The 25,171-nt window shown below is 37.8% G+C and overlaps 1 protein-coding gene across 3 annotated transcripts in view; it reads right to left on the reverse strand.

Moving 5' to 3' along the window:
* Nucleotides 1-25,171, reverse strand: part of FBXL17 (F-box and leucine rich repeat protein 17) — a 484,901-nt gene that overhangs the window by 309,287 nt on the left and 150,443 nt on the right. For all 3 annotated transcript variants that reach the window (XM_026498490.4, XM_026498489.4, XM_048221019.2), the window contains one exon: nucleotides 19,115-19,222. In XM_026498490.4, coding sequence (XP_026354275.2) covers nucleotides 19,115-19,222 — 108 coding nt within the window. The remainder of the gene's footprint in view (nucleotides 1-19,114; nucleotides 19,223-25,171) is intronic.

Genomic DNA, 25,171 nt, shown 5'->3' on the forward strand with positions numbered 1-25,171 from the left:
AGAAGGAGGCTGTAATAAATTTCTGTAGAGAGGAAAATTTAAAGTTCTTGTGCCAGTTCAGTCCCCTCACATTAGGAAAGATAACTGAGCACCAGACAGGTTTGAATAACTTATCATAGTACAGATAATGGGGAGAGAGATGTTAGTATCTCTAAATTATCTCACAGATGTGGGGAAACCCAAAGATATCTTCTATAACTCATGGAAAAGCAAAAAGTAACAAGTCCCAAAACTATCTATATGTAATAAAAACTCTAATTCTAGTTGATTGGCTCTTTAACTTTTAGAAATCCTGCATCCATCCCCATTCTTCAATCAAGGTGGGTCAGATAATGACTCTGGCCCACTTTTGGCTGATACTGCCCTGTTTACTATCCATAAATGGAACATTTCTTACTCTTTCAATGGACCACAAACTCATACATGAGGAAACAGATTTACTTCAGCTCTCACATGTAGCATTCTGACCATCTTGAAGAGTGTTTTCCTCTTGGATTCAATTAAGGCTCATTTTATGATGAGGTGACAGTCACTGACTATGCTCATGTGGCCTTCCCTATGACCACTTTGGCCAGTTCAGCATGAAATCTGACAGTATCCAAAGGCTGTTCCAGGAGGCGAATTCCTGGAAACCAGCATTATTACAAGACATATACTGAGTTCCTCTATGGGATGCAGCATTTTTATTGAAAACTCTACAAACAGCTCTGTCAAATCCATCACACCCCTTCCCTTGCTGTGGGCATGTCATAATAGCGCCCTCCAGGGTTTCATACAAAGCTCCCTAAACTAATCCTTCATAGTGTGAAACAAATAATTACATTTAGGAAAATGACATTTTAATTAAACTTTCTTTCCTTATAAATTCCCTGGTAGTCTTGGGTTATACAAATCACAGAGGATCTGAATAAACAAAGACTTACAACCAAGATTCCCTAAATGCCTCACTCCAATTTTTAAACATTTAGTAAGGTATTTTAAAAGAAACCCAAGTCAGAATGTAGACTGTAGGTAATCAACTTTCAGGTTAATTCTTCTTTTATTGAGAAAAAAATATTATTTATAACTAATTCAGGTTAAAGACTAAAATTAGTCAATGACTGGTATGGCCATGTATGTACTTAAGAATAAAACGAGACACTAAAATGTTACCTAGGAAACAGAGTATTGAAGGATTATAAAAAGACCTCAAATGGCTTTCAAGTACTCTTAAGACTCTAGAAAAGTAAAAAAATTAAACAAAATCCTCAGATTTTGTGCAGATTGACTCTGGTAGATGAACCAACACAAGAGGACTCACAGAACCTTGGCAAAGGCAGCAGGGATGTTCCACCATTTCAGGCTAACGAGGATAATTTAGGTGAAACTAGTTGCAGGTGATAATTTTTAAAAAGAATAAAAACTTCTGCATAGTTAAATATGTTCAAATGCCAACCAGTCCTAAATTACGTCTTGCCAGCCCTGCAGATGTTGGGTTTTATTGCGACTGGGTTTCAAAGCAATCAGTTGTAATCTGCAGGGAGCAAAGTCAAGGGTTAAGACAGGCTGCCTTGCTGGTGACTGGGTGACTGGGGCTGTAGCTCAGCACCACACTCATCGGCAAAATACCTGTCAACTGCCAAGATGGAGATCATGGGAGAAAGCAGAGGCGCGGGGAGATGGAAGGGTCTGAGAAGGGCAGTTTCTCTGGGGGAGAGTCTCCTATTAAGGACAGGGAGGGAGACACGAGTAATAAAGGAGGGAGTTGTAGCACAGATCTTGCATGGGAAAAACAGGAAAAAGGGGGAAGAAGCTAAGACTGCTGGGAACAGAAAGGAAAGGGGCAGAGAGGAAATTTCTGTCCCTGAGCACAGGACGGCTTCTCTGCCTTGATAGGGTGTGATATCTACATTGAGAGAACTTGGTTGAACAAGGGAGAGAATGAGGGGCATCCCTTCTACTCATCACCTCAGTCTGAACCTCAGCTTTATTAAGGCTTGCACTCAAGTATAGAAATGGTAATAAGAGCTAGATAAGCCACATTTAGGACATTGGGCAAAACCTTCCCAGCACCTCATAGAACCAAGAACCTCAGGATGGAATTGAAAGCTTTCAAACAGTCTGAGATCCCGGTACAGACAATAAAAATTTCTAATTCTAACCATGAAAATAGGACTCCCAGGGTCTTGGATGCTGTCACAACCACAGTAGCTACCATGTTAATTTTCTGACACCTTCTCTGTGTATTCCTTCCAACCACTGCCTTTTTAATCACATTGGGCTGCTGTCTCTTCGCGTTATTTCCAAATCCAAGGTCCGTTTCACTCTGCCATTCTCCTACTAGATCTGACATCTTTTGCCATTTTATTCACATCCTGTTTTGCTTTCTAGCACACTTTACCGCACTGCTTCTCAGAGCTGTCCCTTCTAACTCCTTCTTGGCATACTACCAGCCAGATTAATCTTCCTTAAATAACATTGACCATATCTCTCACCTTCTCTGAAACTTTTAGGAAACAAAAAATATTTCAACTACAAAAAAAGAATCCCAGAACTTGCCTATCAAAGCCCCTCACTATCTACCACTGCCATTTCCTGAAATCTGTTCAGCTAGCTGAAATCTCTTTCCCCAAATTTTGAAAGGTTGTTCTCAGTGTACTCAAAGAGCTGTGCTCATTACTTTAAAACTGCTCTCACTTCTCAGTTTTTTCCTCAGATAACTTGGAAGTGTGTCGTCTTCCCTCCCTCCCATTTATTCAACTGCCTGGTTCCTACCTCATCTTCTCCACAAAGCCTCCTCGATTACTTTAGAGAGAGGAAAAATTAGTGAGTCTTGGAAATACAATATACTTGCCTAACACAAATTATTAAACAGACAGTCCCCAACATAACTATGCCCATTAGATAGAAATCATCCATTGGCAGCAGCTGCCAAGGGACCAGGGGAACAACCTTCCCTTCTTGCTACAAGTACCTGGAAGTCCCCTCTTTGTCAGCTCCTTCACCTTCCCCTCCCTGGCCCCTCCTTCTCCCCAACCAGCCCTTCCTAGGCTGTGCTCTTCAGGACCAAGCTCTCATCCCAAACACTTGACATCCAATCTTAATGCTTGAGCTGGTCCAAACCTGGATAGTTGTGAATTTTCACTCATTCATTCACACTTACTTAAATGTCTCCTAAGCACCTGACTCTAACTTGGCTGCACATTAGGATCACATGGGGAACTTCATAAAAAAGTACTGATAATCAGGCCCCATTCTTAGACATTCTGATTCACTGGCTTGGGGTAAGGCCAGTTGTTAGTATTTCCAAGAAAGATACCCAGCTGATCCCAGCCTGAATTGGGAACCACTTCTCTAATTCATAGCTACTGATATTTAAACCTTAAAAGTGCAAAAATAATTTGTAAAGCTCAGCCTCTTCCAACACTCAAAAAAGAATGCAGAAGATACTATTCATATGATCAATAACTACTTACCAGAGGCTATTCTAGCTGCTAAAAATACAGCAGTGAACAAAACAGACAAAAAACCCTGTCCATGGGGTGCTTATACTCCTAGTTGGAAATAGGTGAGGGGAAAAATAAATAAAATAAGTAAACAAATTATATAGTATGGTAAAAGTGCTAAGGACTATAGAGAAAAAATAAAGCAAGGCAAGGCAGATGGAAAACAGTGGAAGGAAGGGAGATGGGATGTGATTTAAATAAGCAGTCAAGGGGCACCTGGGTGGCTCAGTCGGTTAAGCATCTGCCTTCAGCTCAGGTCATGATCTCAGGGTCCTGAGATCGAGCCCCATGTCAGGCTCCCTGCTCACTGGGGAGTTGGCTTCTCTTTCCCCCCTGCCCTTCCCCCTGTGTGTAGCTCTCTCTCTCTCTTACTTGCATACTCTCTCAAATAAATAAATAAAATCTTTTAAAAAAATAAGTAAATAACAGCCAAGGACGATCCCATTGAAAAGATAATCACAGAGTACAGACCTGAAGGAGGTGAGAAGGGACACAAAACATGGCGATGCCTTAGCGCAAAGACCCTGGGATGGGAACAGGCGGAGCATTTTGGAGGATTAGTGGAGTCGTCAGAGGTGCTGTAGCAGAGCATACAGAAAGAAAACTAACAGGAGACACAGCTAAAGAGGTGAGTGAGGAAGGACAGACTATATGAAACCTTATAGGACAAAGTAAGGATTTTAGCTTTCGCTCTGAGGAATTTGGGAAGGGTCTGTGTAGGAGTATGACATAATCTAACTTACATCTTTAAATGATCCTCTAGCTCCCGTGTGAGTCTAGAATGGGAGCAAAGGTGGAAGCAGAGAGAGGCTACATTGAATTAATCTGGTCAATCAATATTGGTGACTTGGCCCACAGTGATAGCAGCTGGAGTTGGTATGAAGATCAGATTTTAGATATATTTGAACGTAGAATCAACAGAATTTTTTGACAAATATATCATGGAGCATGAGAGAAAAAGAAGACTCAAGGATGATGCTAAGGTTTTTAGTTTGAGCCCCTGGAAGGTATTGTTGCAATAACTAAGATGGTTTGGTAGCAGGTAGGAAAAGAGTTTGGTTTTGAATATGTTGTCTATGACGCCCATTAGATAGTCAAGAAAAGATGTCAAGTAAACTTGGAAGTCATCAGCACATAAATGGCATTTATACTTCTAAATTTAATATATAAAAGTATTAATTATATATAAATATGCTAAATCCTTTTTATATATAAATTATATATTTATATTCAATTATATATTTTATAGATATAAAATATAAATTTATAAATATATTTACATATTTTTATAAATATAAATTATATAGTTTATTTATAAATTATATGTAAATATGTTAAATTCTTTAGGTACAATGATAATAGCCTTCTAATTTGTGGTGAGTAAAGAAAATAAAATGATTGATTAAATTAATATGCAGGCATACATACGTATAGTAATAAAATATAATACATAGTGAGCTAGTCTGGTTCTAAAAAAATTTAAAAACGCATCAACAGCAATAGTATCCTGAGCCACCTGGGGCAGTTACAGGCTGGCTTCACTCCCTATCAAAGCATAATTCAGCCTTCATGGCTCCCGTGCACATCCTCTGTACAACTGCCTGGGATGCCCACAGTCAGAGTAAGAGACTGCCCTCCGTACACCCACCGATGTTGCTCATTCTCCCACCACAGCCTAGAGAAAAGGTCAATTAGAGACTGTTCCTCCCACTAGAGTCAAAGGCAAGCTACCACAGGTCAGGGCCATGGCTACTCACCTTTGGGTCACGAGGGCCTAACACAGTACTAGGTGCATCAAACTCATTTATTAACTGCTTATTGCTGAATGAGTAAATCTGAAATCAGGACCAAAACTTTAAAGACAATTTCATCTAAGTTTCCAGAGATCAGGTATCTGTCCTTCTAACTATATCAAATGCAGCATCTATAGCTCTGAAGCTCCATGTCTTTAAAAGGGATATATTTGAACATAAACTTCACAATATGTGAGGATTAATAATAAAAAAAAACAACAGTCTCATTCCACACAAGTAAGGGTCATTTTAGAACAAGACGCATAATCAGTTCACTATTTACGTGTTGGGTTTTTAAAATGAAGAACAGTTTTTTTTTTTTTTAAAGTCTGTAAATTGTCAGTGTTTTGATGTGTGTCGCAGGAATTCTGAATAGTTCACTAAAATTTTAATCACTGTCTTCTGCTGCAGAAATGGGAATTTGTTAATTGGATTTCTGCATCTTAGGGTACCAATTCAGAATGGATGCTCCGTGCCTCCTCTCGCACTCCGGCAGGCAGCAGTCTCTAATTGACTTTTTCCTAGGACTTTCCTTTCTACCAAATCCCTTCCTTTTCTCCACAGAAGATTTCTGGAGCTCCGAATGAACTACAAACAGCACTTAAAGTTAGCAGCACGAAGCAGCCCTGTCACTTTTTTACCCAGCAGGAGCTAAGAGACAGAACTTCTCCTCAATTAAAAAAATAAAATGTTCACACTGTTTCACTCAAATAAGAAAAAAAAAATCAAAGCTTAAATAAATTAAGGGGAAATTAAGTCAAATGTGAATGCAAGCAAGGAGAGATCATTTCATCTCACTGGACTGGTTGTGTACTTCTCTTTCATTTCCTACACCAAGGTCAGAGATCTGTTATTAAAAAAAAAAAAAAAAGACAGTTCATGGACTTCTGAACCCATTTCAGTCACCAGCATCGTATAGCACACTTCAGTGTGTCAAAAGTTTTGGAACTATATTGCAAATAAAAGTTTTACAATCTAATTTTTTAAAGTAGTACAATAAATGAAACTTAACCCAGGACAAACTGAACATTAGCACAGGGCAAAAGCTTATCATATCCAAGCCAAGGGACCTGTACATTGACCTCTTGATCATATGCTATTAAGGCAAAACCACCATATTATTCCTTCTTTATTTTTAAATGTGTGTAGCTAGAAAACAAAGGAATGACATTAATGCTTTTTATTTTAAAAAATATATTCCAAAATATATTTTTATTTTCTGGCATTCCAGAAATAATACAGAAATGTTGTACCTACTCTCTAAAATAAAATGTCTATTTTTTTTTCTTTCTTCCTTGTTTAAAATATGCAACTGGGACTCACCTTCACATCGAAAATCCCTTAGCCTGCCTCACACTTTCACTTCTGGGCCTCAGCTAAAAGCCACAGCTCAGAGTAAAAAGTGCCTAAACCTTAATTTCAGAAATTCTGTGACCAGGTATTGTTTCAGGGAGTGTGAACCAAAACACCTTGGTGTACAGAATAACCACCAGGTGAGCCACTTCCCATCGCTAGGCCTTCCATACCACCAGAAAAAGATCTCCTGACACATGGAGGAACAGCATGAGGCCTCTGTCAGCAGGCACCTGCAGCTTCTCTCTGCGGTTGGCCTTATAGGTCTGGAGAACCCTGCGTCACCAAAGAGGAAAAGCCTAACCTAGGCAAACATCAGCAGCTTTCTCTCCTCTCGACCTCCAAGCCATCTCTATGAGAAGAGATATTCCAAAACATCTATGTAACTCTTCTTCTTACCACCCCTCTTGCAGTCCCCAAATAAAACCCAAAATATTCCTGCAAGTTGGAAGACACATCTGGTACTAACAATGTAAAAATTAATCAATCAGATCATCGCTACTAGTGAGAAAGGAATCCCAGAATCTGTCCTAAATCAAGATACAAGGTTGGAAAAAATACTCTCTCTTCATTTCTGGCATTGTACTTGATTTAATTGTTCATGGTATTATCCAAGTGCCCCAATCACCTATGATAATGAAAGAATGAACACTCTCCAAGTAAGAAAAATCTTAGAAGACTCAAACTTTTTAAAGGGCATGTGGGATGTATATGCAAAATCCAAGTCAGGAACTCTCCAAACACTAAATCAGATTTCAATAGTTTACCTTTGTTCTGTAATAACCATTCCAAGAAGCAACAACATTTGGTTTAAAATATATTTAAATTTGGAACTGCTAAGTTTTAGTTCCTGACTCTGCTAATCGCACTCAAGAGCTACGAGTGAACAATCTAAATTCTAGGTTATTATCTATGCAATAGGCAGTGTATCAGTTATCAATAAGAAATGGTAATCAGGAAGGTCTTTAGGAAATTTTCTTTGATAATAAATAATGTAGATTATGAAGTTACATTATCATTAAAACAGATAATACAAATTTTTCCAAAATAAACTGCAAACATTTTGTAACTCTGATTTATATATTAAACTACTACTTTCCGATACAAAGAACTATCCATCTGTAATTCTACTCTCTCAACCTATTTTGTCCCTCTACGAGTAAAAAGCTTCATTCAACTGAGATGTATTTAAAATAACAATAGCTAGTGTACATCTAAGGTATAATTTTAAATATCAAATTATGATTGACTTATGAAAATATGATGAATTATGAAAATAATATGTACTCTGAGTCACTTATACTTCTCATATCAATGAAAAAAGTATGACCAAGATTTTTGAAAATTAAAAAATAAACAGAAGTAGACATGATAGCCTGTTATTTTTAAACTATCAGTCAAAACCATCTAAGATATAACTTAAACTAACTAGTAACTGATAACCAATAAGTCAAATAACTAGTTCACAGCTTAACTTCTTTTTTTTTTTTATAATGATTATTTATTATATTATGTTAGTCACCATACAGTACCTCCCCGGTTTTCGATGTAAGGCTCGATGATTCATTAGTTGTGTATAACACCCAGTGCACCATGCAATATGTGCCCTCCTTACTACCCATCACTGGCCTATCCCATTCCCCCACCCCCCTCCCCTCTGTAGCCCTCAGTTTGTTTCTCATAGTCCATAGTCTCTCATGTTTCATTCCCCCTTCTGATTACCCCCCCTTTCTTTATCCCTTTCTTCCCCTACTGATCATTCTAGTTCTTATGTTCCATAGATGAGAGAAATCATATGATAGTTGTCTTTCTCTGCTTGACTTATTTCACTTAGCATTATCTCCTCCAGTGCCGTCCATGTTGTAGCAAATGTTGAGAACTCGTTCTTTCTGATAGCTGAGTAATATTCCATTGTATATATGGACCACAACTTCTTAACCCAGTCATCTGTTGAAGGGCATCTCGGCTCCTTCCACGATTTAGCTATCGTGGACAATGCTGCTATGAACATTGGGGTGCATATGGCCCTTCTCTTCACTACGTCTGTATCTTTGGGGTAAACACCCAGTAGTGCAATGGCTGGATCATAGGGTACACAGCTTAACTTCTTATTTAGTCAAATATTTTTCTTTACATTTGCCTCTGTGAATTGACATTGCAGATTATAGCACTGAGAAAACATTTAAATTTTGTTTTTGCTGGCAGCATGTATAAAAACTATCTTTCTATAATTAAGCAGCTAGCCCACTATCCTATTTTGGGGACTCACCATGGCCTTGCAGCTTCCTTATTCTTAACTGTCACATAGCTAGCTGCCCCTATTTCTCTAGCTACAGCTTGTCTAGATCCAGAACAGAAGTATGGCTAGTGGTAGTGTGAGGAAGGGTCAAGACTAACTTAAATCTCCGGTGATGGGTATTAAGTAGGGCACATATTGCAAGGTGCACTGGGTGTTATACGCAAATAATGAATCATGAAACATTACATCAAAAACTAAAGATATACTGTATAGTGACTAACATAAAAAATTATTAAAAAAAAAGACTAACTTAAATCTTACATTAGTATGTGCAATTCTCTGCTTTGTGCTTTGATCACCACTATTACAAGATTCTCTGAAAGGAAATAAATATTGGTTCTACTCTCTTAAGTGGGCTTTCATGTAAGAAACCTGGAACGATGCAGAAAGATGTATTAGAGTCTAAACAGGAACACAGAAACCACTCTAAGTATTCATTAAATGACATGAAGGGAATTTCATTAAGGAAATTGGTTATTCTGGTGAAGCACAGGCTGAGAAGAACAACTGGAGAAGCTAGTGTAAGCAGAGATTTCACAACAGCAGGAAGAATAAGCACCTCGAGGCTGGAGGGACAAAAGAAGAGTCAGTGGTCCTGGAACCCACAGGCTGTGGCCGTTCAGTACAAGCTGGAGCTCTAGGGCATCTGCCCAGGGCTAGAACCACAGAGGAAATAAAGCTGTTGCCAGTCACTTTACCTGAGACCCAAGGGGAGGGAGAGAAACACCCCAGTTTCTCCCTTCCTTTGGCTTGGCTGCCTCCCACTAAATGCAGCCTGGAGAATGAAGCCCCCAGTGGTGTAGAAATGCATGCTTAGAGAGAAAAAAGGATCCTAACAGACCTAGGATCAGAGCAAAGCAAAAGGAAAGAAGGGGGAAAAGGGATCCAGTTTCCAACAATGAAAAAAAGCAGCCAATCTCATGGAAGTTCTTTATAACAACCCAGAAGCATAATTATGCCTGAGTATTCCTGCAACTTGCCTGAGGAACACAGGGTGCTAATCAGCTTTGTTTTTTTTTTCCAAGCCGGATGAAAGCTGTAAAAGTCATCACTTGCCCTGCTTTCTCAGGCACAAGGGTATTATTTAATTTTTTAAGATCCAAGATTGATAGCCTATTCCACGTTGAAAAAGTACCTCTGATCAAACATAATAACCAAGCATATCCTCTAGTGAATATAACAGAGAAACTTCCAGTGGGAAGCTTTCTTTTGGAGAAAAAAAATGTTGATGGCCAATCATCCCACTAGGATACAATCAATTGAAGGGAAGTCTACAGTAGGGAAGCAGCTATGTTCCTAAAGGTTTTGTAAATACAGTGTGATCAACAGCTTTTGTGTAAATGCCTGTGATACCACTGGGCTAGAGAGCAAACATGTGAGGAGCTCGACTGCCTTCAGTCAACGGACTCTATTGGCCTCTATTATTGGACCAGTGTGTCTGGAGAAGAGAGAGCTCAGAACCAAACTTTATTCCAAAAATTATTGTGGAAAATAATGAGTAACATTATGTAGGCCCAAATTAAATACTGAGGAGTCAAGCTAAAATTTCAGAACACACACCCCTACTGTTGCATAAATAAATTAGCTTTTGACTAACGGAGAGTTACTATGGAAATGAATTCCCTATTGTCCAAGAATGAGACCACAATAAAGACACAACATAATTTATCTTCCTTTCAGTATCCAAGAGCCCCTTTAGATTTTCATTACAAACATTGCACAATGTCACACAAAATTGTAAAGAAAAATCTGATTATTTGGGTTCTGAGTAATGATTAATGATTGACATAGTGTGGGTGTGTACTGTGTTTAAGTATGTCTGTGAATGAATATATAATATGTTCATACACAGGCACTTCTCTGTGGCTGACAAGACCTGCCCAGGTGCAGGGAAAATAGTACTTAAGGAGGTAGTTATATTAATTAAAAATAAAACACTGTTAAATATTGTATAATCATTCAAAACGATTAACTGAATATAACTGTCAATGGTTTTATATAATTGAATATGTTCCTTAAATCAATTTGGATTCTATTTAACTCTAATTCTCAATAAATGTTTATTTTAAATTAATAAATGAGATCTGCTTACTTTGTTTTTTCTCAGTAATATATTTCCTCATTAAGTTTCACTATAACTTATTCTCCTTAGGCCTCAAATATGGTTTCTCTAATTCGGGCAGTCTGTTCTGTTGGGGCCCCATCCGTGTCTAATACCAGCATTTATGTATAAACCACAATACTAAATGAAGTGATCCCTAAATAAAATTTCTCTCATGAAACAGTGTGAACAAATTTGAAAGTCTAAGAAAGCATGAAAGCAACATCTCCTAATCTTTCTTAGATAAAGACTGACCTCATGTGTTAGAGACAAGATAAAGTCGAAATCTTTTTTTAAAAGAATATTTGCAACAAAACCACAATTTATGAATAGTAAGTGTGTGATAAAAATTCAAGGAGTGAAATGAGGATAATAATATAAGCAAAGTTAAATAATATTTAAAATATAAAAGCCAAGATCCAAGAACGACCCTTTCAAAAAAGACTGCCAACTTTCCTCATTTTATATAATATATTTATATTAAAGCCTGAAGCAACTATTTTATCAAAGGATAGGTACAACAAAGAAACTCATTTATTCATTATACTTGTTAGGACTTTCACAAACTGAGTCATTTGAAAGATGAATTCATTCATTTTACTAGTGTCACACTGATACATCCTGCCATTGTAGTTGTTGAAATGAAAATGCAGCACAAATAAATATATATTACAACTGGAATATGAGTAACAGCGCTATAAAATATAAAAAGAGTAGCCTCATTGAACAGGGATTACTGATTTAACAGAATGAAAAACTAAATGCGATAAATTGCTACAGTTTATGTAGACCTTGCCTATACTAATTTAGAAAAGTAAAAAACGAAGTCACTAATTCATGCAGTAAAAATAAGGAACACAACAGTATATTCACCCAATTCAGTATATTGCTATAGTAGGAATTATTTAAAATGATTTTATTAAAAATACTATTTTAGTTGCTCAGTGCATGAATCTAAATCATTAAATAGCCCTTAGGGGGTTCAGCGGGGAAAGGAAAATAAAACAACGAAGAGCAGACATATAGTCATTAATCTTAAGGTTTAGCACAGGCACTCAGGTAGAAAAAAAAAGGGTCACAAAGATTTTAAATAAAATTTATTTTCATGAAATTATTGTATATTTTTATTTTAATGAAAGAATAGGAGGAGATTAGGACTAAAGAGTTATAGGGAACTTCTGTACACCAAGATGAATACTTATATTACTTTAGTTATTTTTCAACTACATCTTCAGTTACGTCCCAAGCACCATTCCCTTAAATCCTAGAGGTAGGTAGATGCTACTATTATTCTTATTTTATAGATGAGGAAATTGAAGCAAAGAAATTTGGTGATTTGCCCAGGTCATACAATCAGTAATCATGCCATTAGCTTTGATGACAGAAATAAGTGGTTTGCTGTCAACTGCAAACTTCTTAAAAAAAAACACACCAAAATCAATTAATGGATCACGCCAGAGCTAGATAATCATTGCCTATATTCTCAACATTCAGGTTTTGGGCTCAACTCTTAAGCTCTGAAAGGCAAAAGGAACCAAAAGCATGGTCCCTCCAACAAACACTGCTTCATAATACTCACTGGCTCATACTCACTATGAATTATCTTAGAGCTGAATGAATTTAAGAACACATATTTTTCCCTATCTCAAAATAACACACAAGTGCTATGATTACTTAGAAATAAACGAAATGATAATCTATGACTAAACAGCAATATCACCCTAAAGTAGCAAATGAGTATATTGCTCCTTTAGAATAAGGCATTTTAAACTGATCAGTTGTTTGGAAATTTAAAAGGCAAGAAAGTTCATCTTTCATTTCTAGTCTCTGGATACACAAGAAAAGGAAGACAAAAATTGAGTTAGTTGCATGAATGAACATTCTTTCAGTTACTTATGTTAAATTGGCTGAAAAAAATCAATTTTGTTTTCCTTTAGAAAACATTTCATACTTTCAACCATAAGCACTTCTAAAATATGTGGGGTTTTTTTTAAAGTTCTTTAAATATGATTATGGTCGAAGAAAATATCAGAAGTTTGGGCATTTTGTTTAGTTGTCTGTTACCTTTCCCAAAAAATTCTGTTTAAAAACAGAAGCAAACAAACATTAAAAACGTCAACCAAACCCATATGTGACATAACCTAAAACTTCAGATCATGCTTATAAATTGAATAAAGCAACAATAAGATCTAATGTAGCATCAGAATTAATATTATTAACTGACAGATACTTTATCGTATTTAGTAGTCTTATTATATTATTCACATTTTAAAATAATATTATTAACACTCACAACTTTAAAATATATCAACAATTTAAAAAAATACATCGACCTGTAAGTTATGGCAAATATGAATTTGTATGTGTCATATAATAAAAATGAACTTTTTATCAAAAATTATTCTCCATCTTTCTTAGTAGTCATTTAATATAAGATCTAATAAAAGATCAAAATCATTTGGGGGCACCTGGGTGGCTCAGTCCATTAAGCATCTACTTTCGGCTCAGGTCATGATCTCAGGGTCCTGGGATCAAGCCCCATGTCAGGGAGTCTGCTTGTCCTTCTCTCTCTGTCCCTCCCCCTGCTTGTGCACTCTCTCTCTCAAATAAAATCTTTAAAAAAAAAAAAGGATTAAAATTATTTGAACCGATCTGATATAAACTTACAATGGATCTGTGGCATTAAATTCATGAACCCACAGCATTTCTGAAGTTTGCACTCCAACTACAGATAAAAATAACTTGACACTTTGACATTTCAGGCTCCATAGGTCTATCTGTTTAACTGATTTTAAAATTAATATTATATTTTAATATACATTAGTTACCTTGAAAATTTCCTGTTATTAACACATTCTTTAAAAGTATGATATTGAATAGTGTGATTTTATCATGTGACATTAATATCAACATATTTAATTTTTTGACCCCCTAAAAAGCTTTTTTTATTATTATGGAATTTTTCAAATATAAATAATAGTCATGAGAATAAGGCAATAAAGCCCCATGTCCTATAACCCAGCTCAATTATCTGTATTTTGCCATTTTTGTCTCCTTTATTGGCCTATCCACTTTTCTCTTTTTCCGCTTTTTATCTTCTTTGTGATGTTTTAAACCAAATGCCTATACAGTGTGCTGTTTCACTAGTAAATACTCCTGTGTATCTCTTACAGATAGAGTTGTGGTTTTTTTAAGTTTATTTATTTATTTATTTAAGTAAGCTCTACACCCACCTTGGGGTTCAAACTCATGACTCTGAGATCAACAGTCACATGCTCTACTGACTGAGCCAGCGAGGTACCCCAAAGTTTTTAAATATAACAAATATTTAGTAGAATTCACCAAGGAAGCAATTTGGGCCTGGAATATCATTGGAGGGAAGGTTTTTAACTACAGATGCAATTTCTTTAAGAGATATAGGGGTATTTGGGTTATGTATTTCTTCTTGAGTGAGCTTTGGTAGTCTGTGCCTTTCATCTGGTTTGTTGAATTTATAGGCATAAACATGTATAATATTCCTTTGTTATCCTTTTTATATCTGTAGAATCCATAGTTCCGTTATGATATTGGCAAGTTGTGTCTTCTTTGTCTCTCTTGCTGTCCTTTTCTTAATCAGTTTAACTAGAGACTTTTCAATTTTATCTATTTTATCATAGAACTAGCTTTTGGTTTCAATAATTTTTTCTTTTATTCTTGTTTTCCATTTCATTAACTTCCCTTTGATCTTTATTACTTCCTTTCCTTTCCTTGCCTTGAGTTTAATTTGCTCTTTTTCTTCAAGTTTCACAAGGTAGAAGTTTATGAGGTAGAAAGTCACTAATTTGAGATCTTCCCTTTTTTCTTACATAGGTGCTTAGAGCTATTAATTTTACCTGAAGTATATTTTAGCAGCATCACATTAAATCATCAGTGTTGTGTTTTCATTCTCATTCAGTTCAAAATACTTGCTAATCTCTCTTTTGATTTCTTCACTACTCATGGGTGATTTAGGATTGGGTGCTCAAAGGAGATCAACTACAGACCTCTGGGATTCCCTGCATACTCTCCACTCCACTACTCTGTCCTCTAAACTCTGGCTGCCTTAGTCTCCCTGGACTTTCTGTTCTGTTTCAACTCAGAGTGTCTGCTGAGTTTTGCCAGGGTTACCCCTCCCCATGCGGCAAGATGGAAATTCTCTCAGTGCGGTAGATGGAGGTAGTCATAGGACTGTTCTTGCTTCTCATATCTCAGAGATCACTGTCCTTAGTTGTCTGATATCCAGTGTCTTGAAGACTACTGTTTCACACATTTTGTCTAGTTTTTGGGATTGTTTCAGGGAATAGAGTAAATCTGCTCCCTATTACTCCATCTTAGCTAGAAAAAGAAATAAAGGGTTTTTTTTAATATATCATTATGAATTCAAGATTTTTATACATTTGTTCCATTTGGTTTATTTCAATCCATTGCAGTCATTTTCCTTCTCGATGCTCAAAGTATGCCAACCTAGGACAGTGGGAACTACTTCATGTTCCTTTTGGGTCCTTTTGACATGTTTCTACTAGCCCCTTTAGTGGCAAATGATATTTAGCCACTACAGTCTAGATATTAGAGGTTGATTATGTATTTGCATCTGCTGAATCTGTTTTTAAAAAATAGGAGGGAGACCAAGATAGAAATATTTTATATTTATAAATAGGTACACTACAGTGAAAAGAACAAACACACCCGTGTTGGAGAAGACTCAACTGTCACATATAACAAGTCACAAATGTTCTCAACTGTTAAATGAAGACCTCAAAAGTTCTTAGTACTGCTTCCTAATATGGGTCTAAAGTTTCCAAACACAATCTAGTGAACTTGACTTTATCTTCTCAACTTGGGTGCATTCAGTCTTAGCTATTTCTGGACTCTAATTTACAGTCATAGGACCCTAGAAGGAAGACCCCCTCTTCCAATATTGTTTGATATTAGCAGAATTTCTCTGAGGACTAAAGGTTTGTCGTCGGTAAATACTGCACAGTGAATAACAATTTGGCCGATGCTGAGCACATCAAAGTAAAATTAGGCCCAAGGAACCATAGTTATAATATCAATATTCTTCCACCTATTCCCAATCTTCTGTCTTCTTGCCCTTGGTGTAACAATCTGAGCTGTCAGAAATCCCCAATTTTCCTTTCTAAATTACTAAAGACTTGACATTTCTTAGTTTCAGGGAGAGCCCCACATAATCCCTTCCAGGTCAATGATTCTTAAATGCGTAGACTGTTCTGGTTACAAGAAATTCTAGAGACAGATCATCTAATTCAGGCACATCCCTTCATACACAGGGAACTAAGTCATGGAAACTTTATGCCATTTGCCTTTTTACGAACGGAGAATCCAAGACTTAGAAAAGTAATACATTGCAGAGAATTTCTAAACCATTTAAAACTAAACATATTTAGACCAATAGCTCTCAACACTGTGTATCTCACAACTGTCTAATCACTTACTTAAAAATAACACACCATGGTGATAATAAGGATAAGAAAACTTCCTAAGAGATTTATATATTAATAAACATTTTGTGAGTATAAATTGCATTTTGTGTAATGTTGTAGCTTGAAAACACCAGGATGCAAATATTTTAACAAAAATCTTTTATTTCATTAAAATCTGAGTTCTACCCTTAGTTTTCAAGAGATAAAACAATTAAAACAGCTTTGCAGAAGCTATGCATGCTTAAAATGCTACCTTGCCTTCACCTGAATCCAGGAAACTAAGCAATATTGTACCACAAACCAGTCTTCTCATTAAAGCAAAAGACTGCTGAGCAACAAAGATGATCTTCAAAAGTTTGTGGACCAGCTTTGACATTAATCCAGTAGATTCGGACTCCTGACAGTCCAAACCACCAATTCTGGCCTATCATCTTCAGAATAACATTCTCAGCAATTTGAGTCTTCCAACACAGACATTTGCTATTTGCTATAGCTGCTATTTTGTCACAGAGAGTCATTCTGATCTTTTAAGTACCAGTGTACCATAATTTTTGGCCATCTCAAAATGCTCAGGGAAGCACTTACTGATCTAATAAGTCTTGTTTTGTCTTTAATGAGTACAATTTCGAGTGATCATAAAAATCCCACATATGGTCATTATAACACTTGTTGTGCACAATCTGTTCATCCAAAGGCATTTCTACTCTACACTATAAACAACATTAGATGTGACTAGAAAAACATTCATCCACCAAGATGTTCAGGCCAAGGTTATAGGAAATGAATAAAAATTATGGTTATGTATGGTCTTGGTTACACTAAGATATTCTGATAGAACAATAACTGAAAATAAGATGCTTTTCTTCTCCACTAGCTTTAGGCTCTGATCCTCAAAATACAATTAAAGCTGATCAGTCACCAGTCACTGGAGACGCAGGACAATCACAGGATCTGTTTCAGGCACACTAGACCAAAACAGTGATTTGGTATTTTTTTCTCAAAGTTTGCTCTGACTTTTCAGCAACTTAGAGATAACAAAATCCATTTTAATATTAGTAGCTAACATTTACTTAGCATTTACTGCAATCTCCATACTGAGGCAAGCACCCTGCATACATTATTTCAATTAATACCCTGAAAAATAATTTCTCCACTTAGTGAATAAGTGCCAGAGCCAGGATTCGGACTCAAGCGAACAACAGAGCCCAGGCTCCTATGCACTGTGCCTTATTGCCAGAGTCCTTTTTTTTTTTTTGCCAGAGTCGTAAGTAACTCACAATCATTTGCTCTTTTCCTAGGAAGAAAGAAAAAGATTATTTCCCACTAAACTGTAAACTTAAAGACACCTGAAGAGATCTAGCCCACAGAGACCTGGGATCTCCCCTGTTTTATTTCAACATTGTGCTACTAACACAGCAGTTTCCTAATAGTAGTGAAATGAAGAAAGGGTGAATGAAAAGGTTACTCAGCTCTAAGTGCGAATGCAAGACTCACACCCATTCTAAGTACTATATGGTACAGTTAAAATCTATTCAGTGACAAATTTCAGATAATACACAGATAAATTTCAGAGTAGCCAGTTTTCCTTACACACATGTAAGAATTTGTACCTAATTATTTTAAAGCTCTGGAGTGAAGATGACACATAAGTGAGAGGTTACAAAGGAACTGGCATTGTCATCATTGCTAAAATGTAAGATTTCATATATTTGGTATATAAGTGGACTCTCTGAACTAGAAGGCTAATTTTTGACACACATTTACCTCTCTTTTCACCTTACATATTCAGCTTAATCATATGCACTGGCCATATTCACTTTTTTTTTTTTTAAGATTTTATTTATTCATTTGACAGAGATAGAGACAGCCAGCGAGAGAGGGAACACAAGCAGGGGAGTCGGAGAGGAAGAAGCAGGCTCATAGCAGAGGAGCCTGATGTGGGGCTCGATCCCAGAACGCCGGGATCACGCCCTGAGCCAAAGGCAGATGCCTAACGACTTAGCCACCCAGGCGCCCCCATATTCACTTCTTAAAAGCCAAATGCTCAAAAGACCTAATTATATGTAAGCAATTAAAACCTCAATCAAAATATATTCTAAATGCAATAAATTAACGTTTAAATAATTTTTGTCATACAGATCATTTTCTTTAATGCATATACTTCATAGCCATTAGCAATTAAAGAGCAAAAAAGTAAGCTTCTTGTTTAAATGAATGTCCCATTTAAGAAAGGCTAAGTTTGGTATTGTTGCTTTCAATTGGTTTTAACTACCAAACCCTAGTACACTTCTGTAACAGTCTGACTAGTCCTTACTCAAGCACATTTAACAATGCTAGGGCACTGATATGAGTGATAGAAACGCTAAGGAGGGGCCACCTGGGTGGCTCAGTCAGTTAAGCATCTGCCTTCAGCTCAGGTCAAGATCTCAGGGCCCGAGGACTGAGCCCTGCATCGTCGGGCTCCCTGGTTAGCCGGGGCTCTGCTTCTCCCTCTCCCTCACTCTCTGCCAACCCCCCCACTCATGCTCGTGCTCTCTCTCAAATAAATACATAAAATCTCTTTAAAAAAAAAAAAGAAGAAGAAGAAGAAAGAAACACTAAGGAGATGGAGCCATGGCACCTACCTTGGTTAAGTGAATGACTCCTTTAGAAGTAACTGAACAACCCATGAAGCCAACGTACTGAAGTTCAGGGCAGTGCTCAGCAAATGCTTTCACCGACTGATCTGTAACCTGGGGAAGAGAGGTGAAGAAAGTTATGCAAGGTGGTGTTCCAGTGAGTTTAAGGATTTGGCTCCTGCGAATTCCCTCACCCTACTTTGCATCATTAATATTTCCCTTTCCGTTGGAGCATCTGAATCTGTATACAAACATGCAGCAATATCTCCTGTGAGTTTTTTTTAAGTTTATTTCATCTCTATACCCAAAGTGGGGCTCAAACTCAACACCTCAAGACCATGAGTCTCATGCTCTTCTGACTGAGCCAGCCAGGGACCCCTCTCCTGCGGTTAAAAAAAAAAAAAAAAATTCTCCCTTCAGCTCAAACCTCTTTTCTCTATCAGCCCTTTTTTTTTTTTACTTCTTCATAGAAAACATCTCAAAGATGTCGACATCTCTACCATCACTTCTTCCTATCAAATCTCTCTCAATGTATAAATTTTCTACTGACATATAATTCTCATACTATAAAATTCACCCTTTCAAAGGGTACAGTTCAGTGGTTTTTAGCATATCCACAAGGTTGTGCAACCACCACCAACATCTAATTCCAGAACACGCTCATCACCCCCAGAAGACACCCCATGTCCATCAGCAGCAACTCGCCTATTCCATCCCTTGCCCTCAATCCCTGGCAACTTTCTGTCTCTAAGGATTTGCCAAGTCTGAACATTTTTTATAATGCAAATTCTATAAATGGTTCCTAAAATGCAACAATGGTCTCTTTATAAGGTTTCTCCCTTCAAGTGTTTCTTCCAAGGAATCTCATTTTGCCCCTCACTGCTTCAAATTCTTTAAATTTGGGTGGTGTGGTGGTTAATTCTACGAATCAACTTGACTATACCATGGGGTGCCCAAATATTTGATTAAGCAGTACTCTTGGGTATGTCTGTGAGGATATTTCTGATGAGATTACCATGAAATGGTAAACTGAGTAAAGCAGACTGTCGTCCCCAATGCGAGTGGACCTCATCCAACCAGCTGAGGTCTGAATGGAACAAAAAAGTTGAGTAAGGGAGAATTTGCATTCTCCCTCTCCCTCTCCCTCTCTCTCTCTCTCTCTCACTCTCTCTCTCTCTCTCTCGCTGTCTCGCTCTTTCTCTATCTGGCTATCTTCAAGCTGAGACATCAGTCTCCTACCTTCAGAGTCAGATTTGGACTAGAACTTACACTGTTGGCTTGACTGGTTCTTATGTCTTTAGACTCAGATCAGAACCGTGTCATCAGCTTTCCTGTGTTTCCAGATTGCGACCTCAGATTTTGGAACTTCTTGGCTTCTAAAAATGCGTGAACCAATTCCTTACAATAATCTCTTTAGAGAAACACACACACACACCCTCAGACGGATTCTGTTTCTCGAGAGAACCCTGACTAATGTCATCCATATTAGAATCCCCTGAGGAGTTTATTAAAACTTCAGAACCAAACAGGGTGAGGCCAAAAAATCGGTATTTTTAAAAAGCCCCTGAGTGACTGTGAGGTGTGTGAAAGCTTGAGGCCCCAGTGTCACAAAGGAGTTAACTTGACAGCTTTTGTCATTTCTACCTGGCCCTGCTTTAAACAAAGGGAAGAACGAAATTCCTTTTTTGTCTCCTCCCCACCTCTGGAAAATTTCAATGTATAAAATTATCCTCTTGTAATTGTGCTAAAATTTTCTTCACTGTTCCACAGAGTGGCAGCTTATAAAAGAGAAGGTTCAAATATTCTCTACCATAGGCTTAATTTCAGATTCACTTTCCTCACAGTCAAGATGAAATCAACAAGTTAAACACCTTTGAACAGTTTTTCAAACAGCAGCGACAAATCTCCTTTGCATTAGCTTTATTATGGATGACTCTGTATCTTCCTCATCTATTCTGAATAGGTATTGGAAAATAAAGGTATGTGGGTAGCATTAATTCTAAAACAATCACAAGAACATTTTCTTAAAATAATGAAACCAACAGCATCCATGGTACATCTGATAAAAGATTAATTCTGCCCTCAAAAGTAAAGTATGCTTTAGCATATTAAGACTAAGGGTGCCATTGATAAATTAAAAATGGGCCTTCCTGACACTCAGCTTTCTAAAAACATTATGTTAACCAAGAATATTTCAGACACTAAAATAGCCTGAAGCCTCAATGGAAACCAATTTCTATTTTTTTAAAAAGGGGGTGGTGGCTAACAGAGGTTAAATACATGTGGTCAGTTTGTTAAACACCCAGCCCAATCTCACTCTAACGTCTAGCCTTCCCTGTGTGCATCTCCGAGGAAGGAAGAGGAACTCATAAGGATTAAGGACACAAGAAAGCTCAGGTACAAAGTTAAATCTTTGACAGGGAAGAAAAGAGGGTATTAAAAATTTGGTTTGCGGGTCTTTCTTGTTCAGCTCAAGCAATCAGAATAAGAGAGCTCAGAGGAGACTCCAGCATCAACAGAGTCCTAGAAGTCAAGCAAGACCGAGTAAGTCCTTGGGGTATAGAAACACTGGTAGGGGGGCGCCTGGGTGGCACAGCGGTTAAGCGTCTGCCTTCGGCTCAGGGCGTGATCCCGGCGTTGTGGGATCGAGCCCCACATCAGGCTCCTCCGCTATGAGCCTGCTTCTTCCTCTCCCACTCCCCCTGCTTGTGTTCCCTCTCTCACTGCTGTCTCTCTCTGTCGAATAAATAAATTAAAAAATCTAAAAAAAAAAAGAAACACTGGTAGGCTTGGGTGTGTTTTAGAAGACTAATAAAAGGGCCTTGAAGATTTGGGTGGGGTCTGGCCCCATTCTCAAGGGTAGAAGATCAGTTAGAAACTGGAGGCTAAACATCTGACAAAAACAAGTATAGATTACAAGAGGCAGGTACGGGTGAGTGGCCGCTTCTCCGAGACCCTGCAGCCTGTCTCTTTTCAAATCCCAGGTGGGGCACTTATTAGCTGTGTGATTTGAAGCAAGTCATTTCATCATTCTATACTTTCTTCCTCCTATATGACAGAGAAAATAATAGTACCTAGCTCACAGGGTAAAATATGGGAGTAGATAATGCATGTAAAATGTTTTGAACAGTGCAAGGTACATTGTAATTGCTCAATACATTTTAGCTATTATCATCATAACCATCACATGTTCTCCTTTCTTCTGTTTTCTAATTCTTAGCCAGGACTAAGGGGTTGTCATGTGTAAGAAAATAATTCCAAAAAAAAAGTGTAGTCAAAGCATGCTAGCTTACTCACCTACTTATTCCAAGAGATTCTGATCATAATTTGGGGGCTCTAGGTTATGGGCTAAACTGTGGGAAGAGAGTGAGGGAGACATAGGAAGAAGTTTATTATGGACCCATCATGGTAAAAAGAATCCCATTTTGTTAAGGTTCTCAGCCTGACTGCACGTCAGAATCACGTGAAGAGCTTCCCGACTTAATTTCTGGCAGACAGCTGCGTCAACTTTATTCTAAAAGCTCCCCAAGGGAGTCTAATGTGCAGCCTGGGTTACGAACAAGTTCCAAGGCCTTTCATTCAAAGTGTGGTCCTCAGACCAACAGCACTGGCATCACTTGGAGCTTGTTAAAAATGCCAAATCTCAGATCCCACCACAGACCTACTGAATCCTAATCTGCATTTTAATAAGCTCCCCAGATGATTCTTTTTTTGTTTTAATTAATTTATTTATAAGTAATCTCTACACCCAATGTGGGGCTCAAACTCACAACCCTAAGATCAAGAGTCTCATGCTTTACGGACTGAGCCAGCCAGGCACCCCCTCAGTTGATTCTTACGCACCAGAAGCTTGAGAAATACTGCTGAAGGGACAAGGGATTATGTCATCTTCTTGGGGACAGAGGAAGCAAAAAGTGGGTAGCCATCTCATAACCCAAGCGCCATGGACAATTTTTTAAACAGCTTTATTGAGTTATAATTTATATACCATAAAATTCATCCATTTGAAGGCAGAGTTCATTGAGTTTTAGTAACTTACACAGTTGTGCAACCATCACCACAATCCAGTTTTAAAGTGCTTCCATTACACCATCCCCCAAATTCCCTTTATCCTTTTTGACCATATGCAGTCAATCACAGCTCCCACGCCAGGCAACCAGTGACCTGCCTTCTATCACTGTACTTTTGCCTTTTCTAGAAATTCCATATAAAAAGAATTATACCATAAGCAGCCTTTTGTTTCTAGCTTCTTTCACTAGCATAATGTTCTGGAAGTTCATCCCTGCTGCTACATGTATCAGTTGTTGGCTCATTTTGTTGCTGAGCAGAATTCCATTATATAGCGACAATACCTTTTGTTTATCTGTTCACCAGACGATAAATATTTGGATTGTCTCCAGTTTGGGCTTTGATAAATAATGCTGCTGTGGTCATCCACACACGATGCTTTGTATGGACATATATTTTCATTTCTCTTGGATAAAGATCTGAAGTAGAATCTCTGAGTCATGTAAGTTTCATTTTTTACACATTTTAAAAACCGGGTTGTCTTATTAAGTTGTAAGAGCTCTTTATATACTCTGGAAACAAAGTCTTTTATCAGATATTTGTTTCATAAATATTTTTTTCCATTCTGTGCCTTGTCTTTTCATTTTCTTAATGGTGGTCTTAGCACTAACATTTAGGTCTATGGTACTGTAGGAGTTAATTTTTGTGAATAGTGCAAAAGTGATTATTCTTTTTTTTTTTGTTTTGCATACAAACATCCAATTGTCCTAGCATCATTTGTTTAAAAAACCATATACTATGGAGGAATGCTAAAAATCTCCAACTTGGGGGATGCCTGGGTGGTTCAGTCTGTTGAGTCTCACAGTCATGAGTTCGAGGCTCACATTGGGCTCCACAGTGGGCGTTGAGCCTACTTAGGGGGAAAAAAAACAAAAACAAAACCCCAAAACAAGCAAACAAACAAACAAAACAAAACTCCAACCCGGAATGGTTGGCCTTGGAGGATCATATTTCCTCAGAGACTATGGGAAAACCAGGCAGCAGACAGGAATTGGTAGGTGAACGGAAATGAAGCTCAGGTTTTGGAAAGAAACATAAAAGAAGGGGAGAATAAGGTCAGCTTGCAAAGCAAATTTTGATCTTTTTTTTTTTTTTTTAAAGATTTTATTTATTTATTTGACAGAGATAGAGACAGCCAGCGAGAGAGGGAACACAAGCAGGGGGAGTGGGAGAGGAAGAAGCAGGCTCATAGCGGAGGAGCCTGATGTGGGACTCGATCCCGGAACGCCGGGATCACGCCCTGAGCCGAAGGCAGGCGCCCAACCGCTGTGCCACCCAGGCGCCCCCAAATTTTGATCTTTTAGTCAAAGCTGTGATAGAGAGAAAGAGGAAGATGAACCCCAGACTCAATAGTGTTATCTCTTCACGTGGCAGAGGTAGAGAAGGACCGCATCCCCCAATCAGCATTCTTAAAGCTACACTTTTACATCTGCATTAAGAGGATGCAGGTGCATTTAGTGTCACAATGAGAAAAGCACTGGTGGTAAGGAATGTCTGTTGTGTCTTCAGAGTTGAGAGAACCATGAAAAGCCTAAATAATGCCAACATGCACACAGATTCTAGCAGAGCTTCAGTCTGTGAATCTTAAGGGGGTCTTCTCCAGTGACCAACCTAGAAGCAAATGGAAACCAGTACTGCAGGGAGCAGAGGGAAAAAGGAAGAGGACGCTGTTTCTCATAAACTCTTGGGAGCGGCACTCAATCAGATATCTTTCTTGTGAGCTCATAGGACAAGAGAGAAGGAGGTAGAAATAATCTCCAGGAGGTAGAAATAATAGGCCTACAAAATTCTAATACAGGGGAGAAGTGTAACAGTCACTGTGGTGGAGATGGCCATATATGACTAAAAAACTCTTGGCCGGAAGAGAAAGAGCAGAAGATGAGCAGTACAGGGTCACTAATTTTGCTTGGAGAGTAGCTGTTTATAAATGTGATTTTGGACTGTGTATTCAGTCTCTGCACACAGCTCATAGTCAGTAAAGATTTGGGGTACCAG

The sequence above is a fragment of the Ursus arctos genome, unplaced genomic scaffold (genome assembly GCF_023065955.2).
Source record: "Ursus arctos isolate Adak ecotype North America unplaced genomic scaffold, UrsArc2.0 scaffold_5, whole genome shotgun sequence".
In the NCBI taxonomy this organism is placed as follows: Eukaryota; Metazoa; Chordata; class Mammalia; order Carnivora; family Ursidae; genus Ursus; species Ursus arctos.